The 13135-nt window shown below is 36.7% G+C and overlaps 1 protein-coding gene across 4 annotated transcripts in view; it reads left to right on the plus strand.

Annotated features, from left to right (window-relative positions):
* C6H4orf17 (chromosome 6 C4orf17 homolog) overlaps positions 1 to 13135 on the plus strand; it is a 62796-nt gene that overhangs the window by 20349 nt on the left and 29312 nt on the right. For 3 of the 4 annotated variants that reach the window (XM_051963985.1, XM_051963984.1, XM_051963983.1), the window contains one exon: positions 7498 to 7729. In XM_051963985.1, the coding sequence (XP_051819945.1) occupies positions 7603 to 7729 (127 nt within the window). In that variant the 5' untranslated portion in view covers positions 7498 to 7602. Of the gene's footprint in view, positions 1 to 7497; positions 7730 to 12349; positions 12539 to 13135 lie in introns of all 4 variants that reach the window. The other variant, XM_051963982.1, reaches the window with a different exon arrangement.

Genomic DNA, 13135 nt, shown 5'->3' on the forward strand with positions numbered 1-13135 from the left:
GACTTCATCATACCTCCACAGGATACCCCTTCCCAGCTCTCACCCTCAATTTTAAATTTTGTTTTATTTTGTTTTTTTTTACCTGCTGCCTTTCTCCATTAGGTTGTTAGCTCTTCATGAATAGGGACTGTCTTTTGCTTTTGAAACTAGAGTTTCAAAACCAGTATTTAGTGCCTAGCACATAGTACCCACTTAATAAATATTTATTGACTGACTGAGGGAAGTATGGGTACAAATAAAGCACAGTTGTAGTGAGGGGCATTAAATCTGTGTGTTCCTCTGTTTCTGTCTCTCTCTCTGTATCTATCTCTCTTTCTCTTTCTTCCACTCTGTCTCTATCTTTCTCCCTGTCTCTTTCTTTTTCTGTCTTCTTTCTCTCTATTTGACTCTTATCTGTCTCTGTCTCTATCTCTCTGTCACTCTGTCTCTTTTTCTCTGTGTATCTTCCTTCTCTCTCTCTGCCTCTGTCTCTCTCTCCCCCTCCTCCCCCACTCCCAACAATCAGGTTTAAGTAATTTGCCCAAGATCACACAGCTATTAAATGTCTGAGGCCATATTTGAATTTAGGTCTTGCTGACTCCAGCCACTTAGCTGCTCTAAAGTTGCCCTGTCTTTCTACAATGACTCATCCCCCCAAAAATATTTGGGTCCTATTTTTACTTTCAATAGCCTTTGATAACTATATTGATATGCTGAGAAGCAGAATCATTCCTGGAATGACACCAATTTCACCATGGAGATGGTTTGTTACAATATAACTTCACATAATGCTGTGTCTCAAAAGATTAAGAAATGTATCTAATATTTATTTATATTAGAAATTATATAGCTCTTTAAGTTTAACAAAACACTTGACATATATTGCCTCAAATTTATCCTCATAATAGCCCTGTGAGAAGGTAGGTGCTAAGATTATCTTCATTTTTACAATTAAGCAACCTAAGGCAGATAGAGATTAAACAATTTGTCCAGCAAATACCAATCATTTCTGTTTTAGCCAGAAACCCCGAGGTTTATTTTTGTCTGTCTTTCAAAACTTCCCCGGTTTATTTATTTATCTATTTAGATTTTTTATTTGGGGGAGGGGGAACTAGATGAAAGAGGAGGTTTTTTGCCTCAATTGCTACCTAGCCTTAATCACTGAATGGGTGCAGCCTTGATCAAATTGAGATCTGTTGAAGACCTGAGCTTAAAAAGGTCAAGGTCTCCCATTGCATCCAGGGCCATCTCCAGTCCTTCTGATAGATATCCGGCCACTGGACCCAGATGGCTCTGGAGGGGAGCATGAGGCAGGTGACCTTGCAAAGCCCTCCCTCACTGAAATCCAATTTACTTGCATGTCATGGCTTTAGCTCCCTGATTTCATGGTTCTCTTCAAAAACAAGGAAAAACAACAACATAGCTAATGACTGAGAGCTTGGAACAGAACTTAAACTTAAATTGTTGATTTCAGGTTTCAGCACATTATCTTTGGTGCTACCTGCCTGGAGATAAGCATATTTTAATGACCTAAAAATTTGTCTGATTTAAAACTCATTAAAAGCCCATAGGTTATAATCAAGGCTAGATAAACTTGGGGGGGAGAGGGGGAAATAAATTCTCATCAAAGATATGCTTAACATTTATCCTGCTAAGTGTATTTTCATAATGAAGGAAAGAATGTGTCAGAAACTTGCAAAATCAGGGTCAAATTGCATAAAATAAATGATTGCAGCAAAAAAAAAAGAGCATAAATAACATATTAAATTTTTTTGAATATGTGAAAACTAAGATTTATTATATACAAGTTGATTAGCATAATTATTCACTTTGTTCCAGTTTTTTTTTTGAACATTGTAAAGCAAGTAAAAAAATTAAAAAACTATACACCTGACTTCAGATTCTTTCAGCCCTAGTATTTTTTTTATATTATAATAACTTTTTATTGACAGAACCCATGCCAGGGTAGTTTTTTACAACATTATCCCTTGCACTCACTTCTGTTCCGATTTTTTCCCTCCTTCCCTCCATCCCCTCCCCCAGATGGCAAGCAGTCCTATATCTGTTAAATATGTTGCAGTATATCCTAGATACAATATATGTCTGCAGAACCAAACAGTTCTCTTGCTGCATAGGAAGAATTAGATTCAAAAGGTAGAAATAACCTGGGAAGAAAAACAAAAATACAAACAGTTTCCATTCATTTCCCAGTGTTCTTTCTTTGGGTGTAGCTGATTCTGTCCATCATTGATTAGTTGGAACTGAGTTAGATCTCTGTCAAAGACATCCACTTCCATTAGAATACATCCTCATACAGTATCGTTGGTGAGATATATAATGATCTCCTGGTTCTGCTCATTTCACTTAGCATCAGTTCATGTAAGTCTCTCCAAGCCTCTCTGTATTCATCCTGCTGGTCATTTCTTACAAAACAATAATATTCCATAACATTCATATATCACAATTTACCCAACCATTCTCCAATTGATGGGCATCCATTCATTTTCCAGTTTCTAGCCACTACAAACAGGGCTGCCACAAACATTTTGGCACATACAGGTCCCTTTCCCTTCTTTAGTATCTCTTTGGGGTATAAGCCCAGTAGTAGCACTGCTGGATCAAAGGCTATGCACAGTTTGATAACTTTTTGGGCATAATTCCAGATTGCTCTCCAAAATGGTTGGATTCATTCACAACTCCACCAACAATGCATCAGTGTCCCTGTTTTCCCACATCCCCTCCAACATTCATCATTATTTTTTCCTGTCATCTTAGCCAATCTAACATGTGTGTAGTGGTATCTCAGAGTTGTCTTAATTTGCATTTCTCTGATCAATAGTGATTTGAAACACTCTTTCATATGAGTAGAAATATCCTTTGACCATTTATCAACTGGAGAATGGCTTGATTTCTTATAAATTAGAGTCAATTCTCTATATATTTTGGAAATGAGGCCTTTATCAGAACATTTAACTGTGAAGATGTTTTCCCAGTTTGTTGCTTCCCTTCTAATCTTGTTTGCATTAGTTTTGTTTGTACAAAGGCTTTTTAATTTGATGTAATCAAAATTTTCTATTTTGTCAGTAATGGTCTCTAGTTCATCTTTGGTCACAAATTTCTTCCTCCTCCACAAGTTCTCAGCTCTAGTTTTCTATCACACTTCACAACCCATCCAGCCCAGTCCCTAAGCCACTTTACCATTTGCTCCACCCTTGTTTTGCTTCTGCTCACCTGGAACCAGGTCTTGATCAGACCTGCAGGAACCAAGTCCTAGTTCTGGAGGAATTAAGCCATTTAGCTTTAAAGTTCCTGACCTGTGGTGAGTGGAATGAATGAAAATTCACTTAGTTTATACTATCCAGTTGGCCCTTGATTTAGATCATGCTTTTTCTCTCAAGCAATTATCTGGATGTCTGGCCATCATTGTTCTACATGCCATGGCTTGCTCTGGGAACAGTAATCAAATCAGTGATATCATTGCTTTAGAAAGGATGAGTCAAGAAATCGATCAATTAGACAGATCCACTCATCATCTCTGTGACTTCTTGGATCAAAATTCCATTGTCTGTCTGTGGTGATTTTCTTCTTTTAAATATAATATATAGATGGTTCTCTCTGGGAGAAAGCAAGTTTCTCGGGGAGGTTTTCTGGAGGCAGCCTTAGTTGCAGTTCAGATCAATAATTACCCCAAATGCAGCCAGGTGATAAAAGTTCAGATCTTTTATTGTCTCCAATATAGCCCGGTTAGTTTAGAGGCCTATCTCTCTGCTTGGTTCCAAGAGCTCCTTCAGCTTTGTCCTTTGCTTCTACCTCTACCTTCTTCAGCCTTCAATCCCGCTGAACGCTCTTGACTGGGTTTATATATGACTCTTCTGAGAGAATGGGATTATGGGTTTTCTCCCAGAGTGCTCTCTGGCCCTAAGAGCTTCAAGGGGGGTGTGAATTCGGACATCTCATACTAAACCTGAAATCTCCTAAATGTGTGAACTCCAATGAGTAAAGGTGTGAACACAAGCATTGTATCAATTACATTGAGTTAACACTAGGATTCTAACATCTCCCTTGAGTTATCACCTTGTTTCAAGTTGAGTTAACACTAGGATTCCAAGATCTGTCCTCTTTGCACTGTGTCTTTTATGTGATGTACTCTTTTCTTAAAATTGTAGGCCCTTGAGGACAAAAGCTCTCTCATTTTTGTTTTGTACTTCCAGGTCTTTGCACGGTGTCTGACCAAGAATAAATGATTAAAAAAAGTTTTTTTTTTTTCATTCAATCAATTAGATTCCAGGTTTTTCTTTAGGCTTGAGTCTCCTTTTTCTTATCTTTCTTCTTTTTCTAGGGCCTATTTTTCTCTGTCTCTTCAGTCACCAAGGACCACCAAAATTTCCTTGACCTTTGTCTCCATTAAAGCTTGCTCTCAAAGGAACTGATTAACTGCTTAATGGGTCCATGTACCTAGGAAGAGGATTATAAATGGAAGCTGAGCAAAGAGTCAAAGATCACCACGTCAGACAGTATTAAAAAACGTCATTAAAAAAGAGTAGATAATGCTTTCATTTGAATTTAAATCTTCATGTCTACATCTTGACTTTATTTGATATTAGTGTTGAGCTCTGCTCACTTCTTTTTCTTCTAAAGCAATCAGAGTTAAGTAACTACCACTTCTCTTAAATAAATCTACTTTTTGTCAAAAGTTCATATGTATCTGAGGTCACAGTTGAACTCAGATTCTCCTGACTCCAGGGCCAGTGCTCTGATTCATTGGGCTACCTAGCTGCCTGTCTACTTACTTCTAAGGGGAATGTCCAGGCTGAAGTTCAGTCCTTTTATGAACTTCAGCTTGCTTTCACAGTTCAGTCTGTGAACATGCAATGCTTCAGTGTTGGAATAGTGATGTACTCTAAGGAGCCGTCTATTCACCATCCTCCTGGATCTGATCTCTGCAAGCTCATGACTTGGGTTTGGATCTGTTGGCTGGTGTGTCATTTCAGTGGATTGCTACTGGATTCAATCAGTGTTAGCTCACTGGGAGGTCCTGCAGTTTCAGAATGATTGTTCTTAGTCTTCTATCCTGATAATTCCATGTTGGGGCTAAAGGTTAGAACTGAGCTGCCACTCTGCTCCTGGACTCAGAGCCAATCAGCTAAATTTCTGGAACTTGATCTTTGCTCAATGCACAGGAGGGGGAGGGACCCTGGGGCCCTTCCTCCTTCTTCACTGAGACAACTCCTCTCCACCCTGGATCTGTGAATCTGAGCTTAGATAATGGGCGACAGAGCTACCAGATGGCATGTGTTTCTGCTCCCAATCAGAGGTTTAGGTGCTGTCTCAACTCCCTTAGCTAAAATGTTCCCCATCCCAACTCTAATGTGATTAACTCTCCTAATAAGAATTCAGTTTGGTCCATTTTCTTGGTTGTTTTGGAGGATTTTGGAGGAACTTCAACTATAGTCACTTAAACCTCACTTGACCTCAGTTTTCTAAAAAAGGGGATAATAATAATATTACCAACCTCAGAGAATTGTTGTGTCAATCCACATAAAGTACTTTGTAAAACTTGAAAGATCTTTGTAAGTGATTGCTCTTGGCTATGTAAATCATAATCAAATTCTTCTTGTTTTTGTTTTTGTTTTTGTTTTTTTTGTTTTGGGGGGATTGTTTTTGTTTTGTTGTTGTTTTGTTTTGTTTTTGCAATAATTAAAACCCATTTTATCTGTGAAGTGAGACTTGAATTTTGAAAAATCATGCATAGTTCATTCTAAGAGAACATCATTATCAAACTATGATGTGCTGTAGATTTGTGTTTCTTTGCAATCAGACACATCTTTCTACCATATCACTCTGATGAGATGATGAGGATGACCTCTAACATAGAGAAGGGTTTCTATATTATGTGTATAATCTAAAAAAAGTATGGGATATATGAATAGTGTCAAATAAAATATGTATTCTGACATGCTTTTAGGACAGCTTTTTATTGTGATACAGAAGCACTGGGGGAAGGGAGATAAACTTTTCCTATGAGAAATGAGGCGGGTTATGAGGAACCAAAGATTAATAGCCCTAGACTTTTCTTAAGATTTCCTTCCAGGTTTAAGTACTTTTCAGGACTAAGCCCACTATGAAGTATTCTCTCTCTGTCATAATGTCTTCCTTCTAATGGTGCCATTCTCCTTACTCTAGCTAATTCTAGCCAATCTAACCTGCCAATGGCTTTCTCCCACTTCATGCTGTAATCCTTTCTCCTAAATAAATCTTCCTTTTGTAGATTCTGCTTTTCTATCTTTTGAATCAAATAATCAAAGATCTTGGGTATTATATATTATAAGCAACTGTAAACAGAATTCTTCTTCATCTCTCTCACTCCCAATCATCTCACCTGTTGAAATAATCCCTTTTTTAAATTTTTAAATTTTTTTTATTTTATTCTGCTGTTTCTCTTGCTCATGTTTTGATTCTCATAAATTGACCAGCACTGACAAATGGAGACTTTTACAAGATCAGTAACTTGTATCTCTAGTTCCAATACAATCATTACAAAGACCACTCAGGCAAATTTGTAGTTATCCAAATAAGCTATACTTTTTTCTTTTTTTAAATATATTTTTATAGTAGCTTTTTACTTTCAAAATACATGCAAAGATAATTTTCAGCCTTCACCCTTGCAAAACCTTGTGTTCAAATTTTTTCTCCCTCCCTTTCCTCCTTTCTCCTTACCTTAGACAGCAATCAAACATGTGCAATTCTTCTAAACATATTTCCACATTTATCATATTTAAGCTATACTTTTAAATGAAATGGGCCAAAGGGATCATTTAATAAGTAAATAAGAAGCAGGGTACTTTAGTGGAAAGAACATCAGACTTGTGGTTAGAAAGCCTGGACTTGAGTTCTGGTGCTGCTGTTTACTAGTTGGGTAACCTAAGATAAATTACTTACCTGGACCTCTATTTACTCATCTCTATAGGGAGATAAGGCTTCATGACCTTTCAAGTCAGAATTTATGTGAATTCACAGGTCCAGTGAGATTAAGGAAACCTCAAAAACCTCTTTGTTTTCCAGGCAAGGATATTGAGATCCAGAGAGAAGTTAAATAATGTATCCAAAGTCACAGATAATATCTATCAGAATCAGGATTTGAACATGGGCCCTTTTTTCTTTAGAGATGGTGTTCATCCCACTAGACTATTTCCTTTCTGATTCTGTAACACTAAAATGACTAGATCTGCAAAGCATGCTTTAAAGACACACATTGCATATATTTATGTTTTCCCTCCAAATATCCAAATTTCCCAGGAAAAGTTTTCCTATTATTCTAGATTTCCCAGAAATTTTGCTTCTCAGATCAGTATTATCAATGAAATTGCCAGAGAGATGAAACTTTAACTTTTCTGTGCTATAAAATGTGGAGAGTCAGTCATCAAACTGGAAGAGAAGAATGACAGAAATAGAAAAAAAGAACAAGGATGCATCATATATCTTCTAGTTATGATGACTGGTATTCTTCTATGATTTCAGTGTCTGACCCATCCAGCGTGGAAGTCCTTTCCCAGTGGGGCTCATCTGAGGTGTGTGTGGCCCCGGAAGTTTGGTGGTGACTTGGAGAGAGACAAAAAGACATACATGAATATCAACTTCAGATCCCAGTTTGACCCATTACTTGGTCATGATACTTCTTTGATGACCAGAAATGCAAATTGTTTTTTAGTCAGACACACTCCTCATCCCCGGAGAGTCTGTCACATTAAAGGTAAGGTAACTTAGTGCCATAGAATCTGTCTACAGACTGCTCATTTCAACTGCTTAATAATCCTGAGAGCAAAATTATGTTTTACTGTTACTATTGTTTGTCCTTTGTTCTCAAAAAGGACATTAGGAAGGTAATATCTTGACTTGCAGATGAATTATATTTAAGTGAAGCAGGGATGTGCAAAGTCACCAGCCTCATTCTCTCCTCTGGGCCATCTAGGTTCAGTGTCAAGATATAGATCAGAACAACTAGAGATGGCCCCAGATCCAGAGGGATACCCTGTTCTTTTTAAGCTATTTACTGCAGATGACATTTTCAAGAGAGTTAGCCAAAAGGGAGGAGGTATACCGAATGATAACTATTAGGGATGGATGGATAAAAACACCTTGAGTGAACTTTTTTTGGGAGGATAAAGGGAGACATGAGTGTGTTTGTAGGCACTAGATGTAATGCTAGAGAAACTGAGGCAAGATAGAGATTAGAGAGTATTTAATAGTTTATTAAATGGAGAGATATACTGGGATCAAATGGATCCATGTTTGGTCCCAGGGCTGAATGAGACTATCATCTCCAAGAATCCAGCAAACATCAGAGTTCTCAATGACATATATACACATGGCTCAGATGCAGAGGGTAGACTGAGGCAGGGGTGAAGTCAGGGTACTGAGCAGGAACTGGACTCTGACAGGGTGGGGTGAGCCACCTGAGATGGGATGACATAATCAGGGGGAGGCACCCCAGACTTGAGGAGAGGTATCTTGATAAGATGGTATCTAACATTCCATAGCTTGGGATAGGAAGAGGCATTCTGATATTCTAAAACATAAGATCTTCTATCCTTATCAAGTATTCTGATAAAGAGGGAGGGGAGGTTTTGCAGAACTGAGAAGCACAGAAACCGAGGCAGGATTGAATCAGGATAATTAGGGAAACTGAGTCAGGACAATAAAAGAGAACTGTGGCATAACATAGGGAAATAGATCTAAGATAAATGAGAGAGGGCAGATGATCTACCAGAACATAGGAATGGAATAAGATCACTTTTGCATGTAGAATAGTCATCTTGGCAAAGAGAAGGGCCACCTCTCCACATGAAACAGGTGAAGTAAGAAATAGTTGAACTCTTCTGACTGGTATGAAAAATAGGGAAGAGATGAAAGAGTGAGCTCTATACAAAAGGCCTCATTTTCCCGCCAGTGAAATTGGAGGCAAGATTCTCAGCTGAGAGAGTGAGAGGAGGAAAGCTGTGGGAGGTTTGAGATGGAATGGAAAAATTTGGAAAAGTCACTATAATAAGTGGGAGAATGAACTGATTAAGGAGGTGTTTAAAAAGATTGTCATGTTGAAATGAAAGCTTAGTTGAGATTATGTAAAATAAATTTGTAATAAAGTGAATAATTCATAATAAATACTTAATAAGCATTTACTATGTGCCAGTTACTATGAAAAAGGCAAAAGACAGTTCCTGTTTTCAAGGAGCTTGCAATCCAATGAGGGAGCCAATATGCAAATATAAATACAAGGCAAACTATATCCAGGATAAATAGAAAATACCTAACAGAGGAAAGACAGTGGAATTAAGAGAAATTGGGTTAGGCTTCTAGTAAAAGATAGGATTTTAAGCAAGGGAGTTCAGTAGGTTTATTAAGTTTGGTAGATACAGAAGAAGAAACAGAGTTCCAGAAATGCAGGTCAACAACAACAACAACAAAAAAGCCCAGAACTGAGAGTTAGAGAATCTTGTTCATGGAAGGACCAAGAGGACAGTGTTATTGGATCAAAGAGTAAATGGAAAGGTAAGGAAAGGTCTAGTCTTTGAAAGGCTTTAAATGTCAAACAGAGCATTTTGTATTTGATCCTGGAGGAAATAGGGAGCTACTGGAGTTCATTGAATTAGGAGGTGATATGATCAGACTGGTGCTTTAGGAAAATCACTTTAGTGACTAAATGGAGGATGTATTGGAATGGGGAGAAATTTAAGGCAGGCTACTGCAATAATGCAAGAATAAGATGAGAAGGATCTCCACAAGAATGGTGGCAGTAAGAAGAGGAAAAGGTCCAATTTGAGAGAAGTTGCAAAAATGAAATAAACAGGCCTTAGAAACAGGTTAGATGTGGATGGGGTGAGAGTTAGTGAGGAATCCAAGATGACTCCTTGGTTATGAGCCTGAAGGAACAGGAAGATGGTGTTGTCTTCTATGTTATAGAGAAGATAGGAGTATGGTGGGGAGGATTTAGGGGGAAAGAAAATGAATTGAGATCTTCAATAGTATATGAGAAAGCATAAGAATAAATGGAGTTTTTCTTAAAATGATAAATAACATATATCTAAACCATCAGCAACCATCATATGTAATAGGAATAAACTAGAAGCATTCCCAATAAAATAAGGGATGAAACACTATCCCTTACCTACTATCACTATTACTATTCAATATTATATTATAAATGTTAGTTTTGCAATAAGAAAAAAAAGAAATTGAATAAATTAGAGTAAGAAGGAAACAAAATTATCACTATTTGAAAATGGTATGACAATATACTTAGGGAATCCTAGAGAATCAACTAAAAAATGCTAAAAACTATAAAAAAAAAACTTTAGTAAAGTTGCAAGATATAAAATTAATCCACATAAAAAATAAAACTGCATTTCTATGTTACCAACAAAATTCAACAGCAAAAAGAGAGAGAGAGAGAGAGAAATTCCATTTAAAATAACTGGAGATCTTCAATAGGATAAAGGAGCTTAGGGCGTGGGATATTGGGAAGTTAGGGAATTTAATGAGTATCAATAAATATTTTGAAGTTCCCAAAAGTATGAAAATAGGAGTTGAGGAGGAAAGAAAAACTGAGCCAAGCACTGAATTCACTGAGAAAGAAGGGAAAGTGTTCTTAAGGTTTGTATCCACAGCTACCTGAATCTTGTTTGAGTGATAGATATGGATTAAATAAACTTAAAGGAAAAAGGACTGAGAGACAGCAGTAGAAGAGCTGATGGATGACAATTGTTGGCAAGGAATATCCAGTGAATTGAGTGGGAAGAGAGGGTGTGAGTGAAAGTGCAACCATTGTTGCACAGGATAGCCAGGGAAAACTGGATCATCAGGAAGGAATTGGTTCTCAGTAAATACAATAAGAAGGAGGGGCACATAGAGGACAGGTTTAAGATGAAAGTAGTTTTGTTATCAATGCAAGAGGCATTCTATGGGGCACAGCAAGCACATCACAGAGAACACAAGTTAGAGTGGAAGTTTAAGGCATTGGGTTGAAATGTATAGTAATAAGCAAAAGGGCAGTCAAGATTAAAAATGGGATTTGGGCAATAGCAGCTGAGACAGTTCAAAATCACTGGGCTGGACTAAGCCCTCCTGGCTTTTAATGCCTGTCATTCTCTAACAAGATATAGTTTCAAGAGACTGATTTGCAGTCTCCACATCTGAATTTAATTTCTGGTTCTTATCTGATTTTATCATTCATTCCCTATATGACTTTGGAGAAATCACTTCATCTATATAGGGTTCAATTTTCTCTTCTAGAAAATAAAGGTGTTGGAATGATCTCTAAGCTGAGTCTGTGATTTTATTTTTTCTTGAAAGGCAATCAGAATTAAGTGACTTGCCCAACTAATATATGTCTGAAGTCAGATTTGAACTCGTTTTCCTGACTCCAAGCTCAGTACTTTATCTATTGCACTACCTAGCTGCCATGCCCTCCACCCTCACCCCAAGCCTGTGGTTTGTGATCTCCTTAGGAAAGGAAGATTTCATGCGCATCTTAGAATTCTTCAAGTATGAAACTTGAGTTAAAAATGCAGTTTCCTTTTTAAGATTTCTACCCTTTTAAGTCTAAAAACAACAATGTGCCTAATTCTCATTTAGAATGTGTTGATAGATTAGTTTTAAGATTGAGAGCAAATGCTGTGTAATATTTATCTTTGTGCCTCTAGTATCTAGCACAACTCAGGCAAATAGTAATTGTTTAATAAACATTTGTTGATTGATTGACAGATTAGTTGGCTGGTTGTTTTTAAGTATTCTCCAAGCTTTCCTATTTGCATTAGTTAGTCTATGTACTTGTCTAAATATTTTTATATAGACCTGATGATAAAAAGTATTTCTTTTATCCGAGATGGTCCTCAGGTAAGTTTAGAGAGAGAATTATCACAAAGTTTACCACCAAATGATGACATATTTCATCTAAAGAATCTCATTAAGAGTATCAACTGAAATATAGAGTGGGAGTAATTTGTATTGGTGGAAAAAAGAAATCCAGTTTGCAGGCTTTACATGACCCAATAGATGGAGTTCTTGACATGAAGTCAGGAAAACCTGAGATTAAATACTACCTCAGACACTTATTATATGATGTAACCTCTGTGTACCTCAGTTTTCTCATCTGTAAAATGGGAATAATAACACCCATTTCTCAGGGCTGTTGTGAATAAGATTGGTAAAGCACTTTGGAAACTATCATCATCATTCTTAATTACAATTATAGTTACTTAAGCCTATGTCCTTTTGTTTTGGATGGAATATTAATAAGTCATTGTCCCCATAGAGGAAACCTGAAAATTTGCATCTTAATAAGTTAGAGATTTGTTTTTTTTTTCCATTAATCCAGGTTTAAACAACATACCCATCTGTGCTGTGAATGATGAGAGTTTCTTTAAAGCATTGTATGATGCTAGCCAGTTGGGTACCCCAGATAAGGACACACCAGCCATCAACAAGGTTGCCTCAGCCAACAACATCAGATCTTTCCATAACCCAGGATCAAACAAAATGAAAATGCTCCCTCGGCCTAATTCTGGTATGTCATGAAAAACTTGATGACATGGTGGATGATGGAATTAAAAATTTAAAAAATCAAATCATGTTTTTTGACATTTTGCTAGATTACAAATGAAACAGATTCTTTAGGGCTTTTTCTGTTAGGTTAAGATTCAATATATTCTGCATTGGCTAAGTCCTGATCCCACAGGAAATATTCTTCAACCACTATTAATAGAATATACTTTTTGAATGAAACATAAATTTTCAGATTACTTTAGGACATTTCCAGCCAAATTCTGGATTTGTTTTGCTTAAATATTCTTACTTGCTACAAGGGTGATCTTTTATTTGGGGAAAGGAGATATTAAAGGGGTGCATGAGAGAAGAGATGAAAATAAAGAAAAGAATGTTAGGAAAAACAATTTTAAAATACAGAAAGAGCAGAAAGAAGTGCAAAAGGGATAAATAAAGCAATGTTAGAATTACAATGTAGAATTATAATATATTTAATATGTAAATCAATATATTAATATTTAACTTTTTAAAACAAGCTATATATAACATAACCATATAAAATTTTTTTCTGTTCTGGTTTGTGTAAAAAAATCTTTGATGATAGTTGTAGAGATAATAA

The sequence above is a fragment of the Antechinus flavipes genome, chromosome 6, assembly GCF_016432865.1.
Source record: "Antechinus flavipes isolate AdamAnt ecotype Samford, QLD, Australia chromosome 6, AdamAnt_v2, whole genome shotgun sequence".
NCBI lineage: Eukaryota > Metazoa > Chordata > Mammalia > Dasyuromorphia > Dasyuridae > Antechinus > Antechinus flavipes.